The sequence below is a fragment of the Penaeus chinensis genome, chromosome 1 (assembly GCF_019202785.1).
Source record: "Penaeus chinensis breed Huanghai No. 1 chromosome 1, ASM1920278v2, whole genome shotgun sequence".
Lineage (NCBI taxonomy): Eukaryota > Metazoa > Arthropoda > Malacostraca > Decapoda > Penaeidae > Penaeus > Penaeus chinensis.
Genome location: NC_061819.1, coordinates 8,267,617 through 8,278,490, shown reverse-complemented (window position 1 = coordinate 8,278,490; position 10,874 = coordinate 8,267,617). Strand labels below are relative to the sequence as shown.

The window sequence follows — 10,874 nt, the reverse complement described above, 5'->3', positions numbered from 1 at the left end:
TTCTCCTTCTCCTTCTCCTTCTCCTTCTCCTTCTCCTTCTCCTTCTCCTTCTCCTTCTCCTTCTCCTTCTTCTCCTTCTTCTCCTTCTCCTTCTCCTTCTCCTTCTCCTTCTTCTCCTTCTCCTTCTCCTTCTCCTTCTCCTTCTCCTTCTCCTTCTCCTTCTCCTTCTCCTTCTCCTTCTCCTTCTCCTTCTCCTTCTCCTTCTCCTTCTCCTTCTCCTTCTCCTTCTCCTTCTCCCCCCTTTTCCTCCTTTTCCTTCCTGCCCCTCCTTCCTCCTTTACTCTGTGATATTATTATCTTATAGTACATATTATGAGCTTTAACATTCATTAGTCGCAGACCAGAGCATATTCTAGGCAAGGGCTTATAGTTAGTGGTTTCCAGCATTCAGCCAAGTGGTGCCCTAAAAGGTCCTCTTTCTCTGCCAGGGTCTGGAGCCGCTGTCATCCCACCACCACCCCATTCCACAGTAAGCACTCCACCAGAGGACAATGGGTGAGTATTCCGCACCATCTTCCGTGTTTGGGGACAAATCTACCATGCATTCACGGCAGTGGATCTCAACCTTCTAAAGTGCGAAGCAAAATTTGAGTGTCGGGGGGGATGTTTGGGTCTCGGTAGAGTTTTTTTATTCTTTTTTTATATTTTTTTCTCTCCTCTTCCTTTTTAATTTTTTCCCCCCATATTTTTGTCTCTGCTTTTTGTCAGCCTTTTAATCTTCATTTTCTTTTTTCTTTCTTTCAATTCCTTCCTCATTTACATTTTTCTTTCTTTCACCTCCTTTTGTCTTCTTTTCCCTTTCTTTTCTCTTTATTGCTTTTATATTGATATCTTTTCTTTGCTCTTTTTCTTTGATCTTCCTCCTCCTGATCTTCCTCCTCCTGGCCTTCTTCTCCTCCCCCTCCTCCTTCCTCCTCTTCCTCTTCCTGATCTTTCTCCTCTTGGTCTTTCTTCTTCTGATCCTCCTCCTCCTCCTCCTCCTCCTCCTCCTCCTCCTCCTCCTCCTCCTCCTCCTCCTCCTCCTCCTCCTCCTCCTCCTCCTCCTCCTCCTCCTCTTCCTCTTCCTGATCTGCCTCCTCCTGATCTACTGCCTGATCCTCTTCCTCCAGATCTTCCTCCTTGATCCTCCTCCCTGATCCTCCTCCCGATCCTCCTGATCTTCTCCTCTCTCCATATCCTCTTCCTCATCCTCTTCCTCATTCTCTTCCTCATTCTCTTCCTCTTCCTCTTCCTCATCCTCTTCTTCTTCCTCTTCCTCTTCCTCTTCCTCTTCCTCTTCCTCTTCCTCTTCCTCTTCCTCTTCCTCTTCCTCTTCCTCTTCCTCTTCCTCTTCCTCTTCCTTCTCCTCTTCTCCTTCCTCTTTCTCCATATCCTTGAGGAAATGTAGTTAGTAATTGTGCTTTCAAGCCCTAGTAATTTTTAAGTAATGGGAATTTTGCTTTTTTATTTTCTAAATGCTTATTTTATCAGTTGGATATTTTCTCATACTTTTATTTTATTTTTATAGTACTTACAAAAGCTTTAGATAATTGGCTCTTATGAAATGACTGAAGTTAGTCACACAGGTTGAAAACCACTGCATTGGAGGACTTGTCATAAGTCCACAACTGCATGGAGTCAGTCTAGAACAAACACCCTTAATGAAGTACTGTTTGAGACATGAAGCAATATCTTCATTACTTCTTAGAATGTATGGTCCTACAAGTTTACCCATGATGCCCAGCGCTCCCTTGTCTGGAGGGAAGAAAGACCCACCTCCTCCGCCACCCCCGAGGCCAGCCCGTACTCACACTCGCTCATCATCCCTCGACCTCAATAAATTCAGTAAGAAAATTTTTTCTTGGTGTTCTTTGTTTTGGTTTTCTTTTTTTTTTGAAAGGGGCATTTGTGTATTTGACAAAGATTCTTTTTTTTGACCAGGTAGAGAATCTTAATAATTGTAATTATTTTTTGCACATGATCTTAATAATTGTAATTATGTTTTGCACATGATCTTAATAATTGTAATTATGTTTTGCACATGATCTTAATAATTGTAATTATGTTTTGCACATGCATGATGAAAGGTAAATCGTCCATATTGTACAAAATGTTACTCAGCCTTCTCCTCCTTTATACTAGATCAGGGTTTAAGAATGTATGAGAATCACAGAGCTGAAATTCAGGCACTTCCCTTACATTTGATTCCATGCGTGTCTCTCCTTAGATCGCAGCAGTTTCTTAGGAGCCCCCCCAGCTGTTCCACCACGAGCCTCGCCTGGAGCCGTAAGTTTGTCATTTTCCTTTCATCTTTGTATAGTTTGTACATTAATGAACACATGCTCTGTGTCTGGAATACTTTTAAGTGTATGTTTTTTTTTTTTTTTTTCTATCTTCTTATCATTTGTTTTCTGTATTTTAAACTTGTTTAAAAGAGATTGTAAATGATAAGATGAAACATTAAATGTTATAATTTATTAGTGGATAAAACTTGATTTTTATATACAGTAATTCTTTTTACACACACTATTGTAAAATTACAATATATAGTATTTTTGTTGCTAGTTTTTCATAAAATGCTTTACATACAAAAAAGTGCCAACAGCTTTTTAAATTTCCCTTATTCTTCATGAGGGTTTGCTTGGTCATGCCCTGAATTTTGTAATATGTTTCATTTTGGAATAAAGGTAGTTGTTATGAATTTTAAAAGGTTAATGTATTTGTGAAAGTCGCAGTTTTGGCGCTTATTGTAGTAACTATATTTATTTGATTCTTCTTATTTAATATGATTTACTTTTGCTGTTTACCATTAGTACTGCAGTGAAGAGGGCTTTGTGATTGTTGTATTAAAATGAATATTGAGAATACAAATGATTAAGTTTGTCTTTTGAATGGCAAATACACAAGCAAAGGCCTTGGCAGATCACAGGCATACAATGGTTACATTTCATAAATTTGGTAAAATAAAGAGAACAGAAAGTCATAGATCCCAGTTCTAGTGGCACTTATTTTTATACTTAAAATATTTTTTAAGAATCGCAGTTCCTTTGACTGATGATTGTTAGTATTTTTTTCTTGTGTGTGTGTATTTCTTTGTTTCAAGTAAGATTTTCTTCATGTGGATAATTTTGTTCTTTGTTTGGTGGATAATTTGCTTGAAGAAGATTGTGGGGAGTATTATTCATAATGTGTGACCTACCTTATCCATAGGCAATTATGAATTATAGTATATTTAAAGGCCCTAGCACACTAGCACTTTTTCTGTCAATATTTCGGTTTCCGTCTGAATCTGAGGCTTTCTGCAAGTATTGCATGCAAACAGAACACCTCCCAGGCAGAGACAGTAGGACCTCACTCGGATGGTGCTATGTTAGTTCAAATGGGCACTATGTTTACTGCCTTGGTAGTGTGATAGTTGTATATGGAAAGTTCATACAGGAACCAAAAATTTGATGGAAAAAGTGGTGGTATGATAGGGCCTTGAGATATCCAAGTCAGTAAAAGGTTTTATGTCTTCTTGTCTTGCCTTTCACTGTGAAGACTTATTGGTGGGTCACAGTATGAAAAATTCTCTATTTCCACTCACCATGTTGTGTAGTAGAAATGTTGTCATATGTTGTGTATCATAACTGGATGTTTCCCTATGCCTTTTCGACTTCACACTGCAGAGAGAACTGCCAACGATATGGGTGAGTAATGAAGATTTCCACCGACTGATGTAAATAATGCTATTAATGATGAGGTTTGTTTGTGCTTCTGAACCAATTAAAAGTAGATAATTATTTAAGTATAACTGATGGTGGTATGTTCAGCATAGTTTTTTTCAGATGATCTGAAATAACATGAAAAGAAAATTTAACAATATTTAATGGAGATGAATTTGGTATCAACACTGAAGATTTTATAAGTAAAGGATATCATGCCAGGATGTACTCACAAAGCTAGAAATTTTGAAATCTTATAGATAAATACTCCTTTGTTTCTGAGATTGGCCATTTTATTAGCTTATACTTGGCTCAACTTTCACCTGTTTAGCAAAGTTGATGTGTGCTTTTTTTTTTTTTTTTTTTTTTTTTTTTTTTTTTTTTTCAAAAATGTAATCACTGAAAAAGATGTTTAGATATGCACAGTCCTATTTGAATATGCTCACAAAGTGATAGTTTTTTTGTTTTTTTTTTATTAATTCAGAAAAGCATCCAGCAGCTTTTTATCATTTAAGTGCTGAATAATGAAAATTGTTTAGGAACTATAGCATAGTCCATACATAGCTAGAATGGCATTCAAGGCTGTGTAAATTTTGACATTATTGTACTTTTAGTGAAATATCTGTGTTACTTTTGTTTTGATTTTAAAATTAGAGTCATGTCAAAAAGTAGATTAGATTTGAAGCTTGCAAAAAAGGAAATATATAGAGAAAGAAAGTTAGAAAGAAGGAAAGAAAAAGCAGATGTGTATGTGCTAGTTCATGTATATATTGTATTTTTGTTGATATCCATTTATATAAAGGATGTGACTACAACAAGTGATTGATATTGGAAAAAAAGTGAGCTTACTAGACAGGCTTCATAGTATGCAGTTGATTTTCTTTCTGATTTTTAAAAATATCTTAAAGAGACAAGAAAGTTCTGAAGTAGAGAAACATTACTAAAGATGTTTTGGATATGGCCAATATGCCTTACTGATCACATTTTGATTACTGGCTCAAGTATGCAAAAATGGGAATATAGAATACATACATTAAATCTCCTTTTACAGTTTATTCATGGTGATTAAAGTGACAGTATATGTTCTTCAAAATTTATTTAAGAAAATAGAAAAATACTCTTTTTTTTTTACCTAAAATGTGTAGAGGTCATGGTTTTGTTGTTTACTCTAAGGCTCACTTATCTTCTTCAGAGCTCTCCCAAGAAGTTGATATACCAGAAAAGTGATGGTGACATGGCAGGAACAGAGACTAGTCAGGGCGATGATTCAGCTTTCCCCCTTGATACCCGACCCACGGTGGAGCACACAAGGGCTTCTGCCTTTGAGGTGTACCGCAAGCCACACCAAGGCAAGTTTTTCTTTTCTTTCTCTTTTGAATTGATTGATTGATTGATTGAATTTTTTTCATAATTGTTCACATTGGTTTGTTGATATATTGCGGTCCTAAAAAATGTTTTTTTGGTCACCGTCATTCCCCATTCCTACAGAACTTGGATCAGCTTTTGAGCGTGTGTCGGGACCGAGGGGTGAAGAGGAGGAAAGAACTCGGCATATGTCAACAGGAGCCAGGTGTGTTACGTGCAGTGCTGACAATGGTTTTATTGTAATAATTCATGACTATAAGAAGATTGCAACAGTGTGATATTGTTTGATTTCTAAGAGGCACATTGATACTTTTAAATGGAAATCAGTTGAGATTTTGCTATAACTGACTTAATGTGATAATTTGAATACATTGACCTTTTTTTTAATATATATTTTTTTGCAGACCAAAGGATAAGAGAGAGCTGCAAGCTTCAATTAGAACAACAACTGAAAAGAATACTATACTCACCAGATTAAATTCTGAGCTTAATCAAGAATTAGCTGAGGTGAGTGCATCATGCAAAAGACAACTTTGCTGGTTGTCTTTTACCTGGTGACACTAGGAGAGCATGTAAACTTTTATATTAGTTTATTAAGTTTATTTGTATATAGATGGCTCCACAAGTTGCTTAGTCACCAAGGAGACAGTTACTAGATCTCACTAGATTTCAGGAAGAATTTTTTTTTTTTTTTTTTTTTTTTTATTATTATTATTACTGTTACCTGGAAATTAATGTTGATAATAATAGTAATAGAAATAACATTTCAGTCCTCGAAGTTCAAAGAATGGAGTAAACAGGTAAGATCAGGTAGGCCTAGGCATTGATGTCTTGGAAACCAAGTGTTTAGTGAATACATCTATGTGTGACCAGATTAACAAAAAATCTAAAATAATAATTGGTGCCAGTGGGTTGATACAATAACTCCTTGGATCTGGTTACGTCATGGCAATCAAGTCACAAAAAATCCAGGCATTAGGCTTATGTGAACGGCTGCTCTGCCAGGCGTATGTGAAACTGTGACAAGACTCTGTGCCTCCTATTTGCAAAGTGATTTACTCTTTTTACACTTTTTGGGCATATTATAATGCCCATATTTGCCATTTGATTTACATTATCCAAATGGTAATATATATTTTTTTCTTTGCACAGACTTCAATCATCTCTCTAAGTAGTCTACAACTCGGTTCAAGAAAAAAGCTATTTTTACATAATATTCAACTATTTCTAATACAACTTGCTGCTCACGATGCCAGAAATAGGATGCTGATCAAGGAAACAGCGTCCTCCATGGAGCTGGTGTACTTCCAGTCAATGTCATGGGCATTTTATTTCACACTCTTACATTGATGGGAATAATGCAAAACCACCAAATGAGTAAAATAGAACTCCCAATAAGATTGTGCACTTGTGGCGAGTCTTTTCTATCACCGCGGTTTTCAGTCGCCGTAACACTCACGAGAACAGGTTCGCGTCCCCCGGCCTACAGCCAGATTTTCCCCTGACTGCATGTTCATGTCACCTGCCCCTCAACCCAAATTTTTCATGTCACTAGGATCCAAGGGGATAAGTCTCCCAATCAGATTACACGTTGATTTTGTATGTTGAATATAGTATAGAATTTGGATGATAAAATCTCAGATAATTTTTTTTTCTGAATATTGAGATAGAAGGTTCAAATATCTTTATATGATAAAAAATGACTGTTTGTACATGAAAACCTTGCTTAATAGGTTTGGTGTGTCACAAATAGTTTGAAGCTGTGACTGGAGAATCATTGTAGTTTTTAAAACAGATGGTGATTTTTCAATAATCTGGCAATTATTGTCATTGTTTGTGTTATTAACCCATTGGATCCACTTGCTTCATGGGCCACACCTAGACCAAAACCTGTCCATTAGGCTTTCTTAACCCAATGTCGATAGGCATGGCATGTATGTACATGCCATGCCCACTGTGAATTTACTTGTTTAATTGATTTTACACATAGATGGTTACACTTGTACTGAGTAACCAATGAGCCAATTACGAGTACTGCTTGTCTCGCCCATTTACCCTTTTCCTGTATTTACCAAAAATATTTTACATTATCATATTTTGCTGTTACTGATGTTTATAACATTATAGTAATTATAATATTTATAATAAAAATAACACCATCAATATTCATAGCATTAGTAAACATTAATTTTTTCCTGCCAATTCAAGGAAAGGTGAAATCAGGTAAGGTCACAAGGTCTACTAAATGACTCCTTTGTGGCTAAGCACTAGCAGAGCCATCTATGTGCAGAGACATTTCACAAATATATAAAAATGAGCACCGCATTTTCCCCATTTTTTATTCATTTTCCCCGGCGACATTAGGTTAAGTGGCAGCACTTCTGCGTGTATGGCATATATGCCTGTCCCAAACAAACACTCACATACAGAGTCAAGATTCCTTCCCGCCCATAAGAGAAATCTACTTAAACCCTTGCCAATGGGTCATGTGCTGAGGCGTCAAAACAAACCACTTGATCTGTGGAGTCTTGCTGTATGCTGTGGCGACATGCCAAATTGCTATGAGCCTGGGGTTTGGCTTGAGGCACTGAACTCCTGCACTCAAAGTCAGTGCGTTGCCATTAAGCTCGAGAGCGTAAAGTTTTTAAAAAAATTTCTTCACCCGTCATTAAGGGTTAAAGTTGGTGTCATTCATTTTCTCCTCTTATTGTATACCTCTTAAAAGCTGGGTGTCATATGTTGTTTAAAATACATCCTTGAAAAATAATTTGGGGGCCTGGAAAAGTCTTAGAAAAGTCATTGAATTTCAGATTCAAGTAGGGGGAAGGACCTTGTTTAATATCTTTTGTATTATTCACTTATCTATAGCACACCTTGAACCACCTGTCACGGTGTGCAGGAATAAATAGATTGGCAGGAAATAGTGTTCTCCCAGGAGGTGGTGCTCTTTCAGTCATGGCTGATGCATTCCACTCTTATTTACTGATGGAAGTAATGGAGGTCCTATCCGAAATACCCACTAAGGCTAATTTTCCTGCAAGAGGTTTGTGTACTCATGATGAATCATTTGCTTCATCTGAGTCCACAACCCAAATTTTCTTGTTGGCAAGCCTCCACCTAAAATTTTCCATGACAGTATATTCCTGCCACCTGGCCCATAGCCAAATTTATTCATGACATGTTAGTCATGTCTCTAGGATCCAGTGGGTTAATTTAACTGTTAATTATTTTTTATGACTGTTTTTTTCATCTAGTCATAAATAAAGTTATTCTCTTCCTCACCCTTTTACTCTTTTTCCTTTACTAATTATTGTTATTGTTTACAATTTCAGGTGATGGAAGAAAGAATTGCACTTGAAATGCAGCTGGAACAGATGAAACCTTTCTCTAGTTAGTTGAGACATGAGTTAATGCGTACGGGGAGTTGATCCATCATGGATCTTTTTCTACATAGTCAGAGGCCTTGATGAAGGGCATTTTTATCTCTCTGATTCTGTTTTTTTCTCCTTGGGAAAAGTGTTCATTTATTTTATTATTATTAATCCTGTTCCTTTTTTCTTCTTCTGTTGAGATGTTTGTTCAAGAATGTTTTTCTTCTTTTCATTTTTTTTCCCAGTAGATCGTTATTTGATCTGCATTCCTTATAAATATATATATTTTTCTTTCTCATTGTACCCTTTCTCTTATATTTATTACAGATTTAGTGGATATTTCTATATATATTTTAAGAAATTTTAAGTTCATTAATGTTAGATGCAGTAATTAATACTCAACTGCAGCTGTAGAATGGTATGAAAAAAAGCTTTGGTTGCACTTTGTTTCTGATCTGGTTGAATTGAGGCTTTTCTTTTGAGGCTTCTTTGTATATTTGTGTGGATAGGTTGCTCTTGTTTGTATATTATGCATAATTTTTTTTTATTTATTTATATTTTTTTTTTGGTGGTGTGTTTCTGTCTATGAAGAAAAGAAAACCAAACAGTGAGGCTTTTCTGTGAGGAACAAGAACTAGGACATTTCTGAGTACTGTTATCTGTTGGATATGCATTTTTTGTTTTGTTTTGTTTTTCTTTCATAAAGAAGAGTAGATATTGCCAAGACAGTCATCTTTGACAGTACTGAAGTGTGTTCGTTATTTTATGCAGATGAATTTTGGATAAATCTTGTATATGAACATAGAAGGACATGACTTGTACAGAACTCTTGCTCTAAATATAGTAACTGCCCATGTTCACTTGGTTATTATCTTCTACATGGCCCAAGCAGTGATTCTTCCTGAAGCTTTGCTTGTTGTAGAGGAAACGTGATATTGAAATCAAGAATTTCTGAGATGTGAGAGCAAAGTTTTACAAATAGGATTTCAGAAGACTAGAAGAATTTGTAAGATCTGTCATTCCTCTCATGTCTTAGAAAGTTTACTGTCATTCTAATTATTGTTACATTATACCATTCACTTAGGCTTAGCCTTTTGAGATGTTGACATGCATGTTAGACTACTGAAAAGTAACTTTTAGAGGAAGTTGTGTTTTTATGATTATAACTTTTTTTTTCTATTTATTCAAGTTTTTGTGATTGATCTGTTAAGGTTATTGGATTTAATAAGGCTGTGATAATCATTTTGAAATTAATGATAGCTTTCTGTATCTAGATGAACAACAACTAGTATCTGTGAAACTGTTTAGTAGATGTGAGTGAATGCTTTGTAGAGGAAGCATTTTTTTCCAAGAATTTACTTGTATCCATTTAGCAAAGTAGAAACAACAACAAAAACCAAAAAAGGAAAAAAAGGAATGAAAAAAATAGATCCTTTAAAACTGAATGGAACTCCCGGTATAGTGTTAGTGATACTTATAATAGTTATTTTCATTACTTTTGAAAGTCTAGCTAGATCTCAGATTAGTGTTAATCACTAAGAGTGTGCTTGGACCCCCTCCCCATTCCAGTAGGTAATTAGGAGTGAAACCCTTGATACCAGTACAATAATAATTAAAAAAAAATAATTGAGTGTTGAAAAATGAACAATCCATGTGCATAATTTTGTATCTATATGCCAGTGCCCTGCCATTCTCGTTGGTAGTTATAGGTATGTTATTATTAGTTGAAAATGCTAGTGGAGTTGCTTCTAGTGTGGTTTAGTATTCTAGAGGTAATTTATCTTTGCATACGGTATATGTGGAGATGCATTTTGTGAATGAACAAGTGAATGAATTATTGAGTTTGAATATATAAATGATTGTGGGTGAGTAAGTGAGTGAATGTGAGTATAAGTATGAGTGTGAGTGTGAGTATGTGTGAGTGAGTGAGTATGTGTGAGTGAGTGAGTATGTGTGTGAGTGATTGAGTATGTGTCTGAGTGAATGAGTGAGTATGTGTGTGTGTGTGTGTGTGTGTGTGAGAGTGAGTGTGAGTGTGAAAAAGAGTGAGTGTGAAAAAGAGTGAGTGTGAAAAAGAGTGAGTGTGAAATAGAGTGAGTGTGAGAGAGAGTGAGTGTGAGAGAGAGTGAGTGTGAGAGAGAGTGAGTGTGAGAGAGAGTGAGTGTGAGAGAGAGTGAGTGTGAGAGAGAGTGAGTGTGAGAGAGAGTGAGTGTGAGAGAGAGTGAGTGTGAGAGAGAGTGAGTGTGAGAGAGAGTGAGTGTGAGAGAGAGTGAGTGTGAGAGAGAGTGAGTGTGAGAGAGAGTGAGTGAGTGAGTGTGAGAGTGAGAGTGAGAGTGAGAGTGAGAGTGAGAGTGAGTGTGAGTGTGAGAGTGAGAGTGAGAGTGAGAGTGAGTGTGAGAGTGAGAGTGAGAGTGAGAGTGAGTGTGAGTGTGAGTGTGAGTGTGAGTGTGAGTGT

The 10,874-nt window shown here is 36.3% G+C and overlaps 1 protein-coding gene across 2 annotated transcripts in view; it reads left to right on the top strand.

The window, feature by feature from the left end:
• Positions 1 to 10,382, top strand: part of LOC125025998 (ralBP1-associated Eps domain-containing protein 2-like) — a 63,596-nt gene extending 53,214 nt beyond the window's left edge. For both annotated transcript variants that reach the window (XM_047614374.1, XM_047614367.1), the window contains exons 10-16: positions 429 to 495; positions 1,688 to 1,824; positions 2,207 to 2,265; positions 4,876 to 5,032; positions 5,172 to 5,253; positions 5,453 to 5,555; positions 8,381 to 10,382. In XM_047614374.1, coding sequence (XP_047470330.1) covers positions 429 to 495; positions 1,688 to 1,824; positions 2,207 to 2,265; positions 4,876 to 5,032; positions 5,172 to 5,253; positions 5,453 to 5,555; positions 8,381 to 8,443 — 668 coding nt within the window. In that variant the 3' untranslated portion in view covers positions 8,444 to 10,382. The remainder of the gene's footprint in view (positions 1 to 428; positions 496 to 1,687; positions 1,825 to 2,206; positions 2,266 to 4,875; positions 5,033 to 5,171; positions 5,254 to 5,452; positions 5,556 to 8,380) is intronic.
• Positions 10,383 to 10,874: the final 492 nt, after the last annotated feature.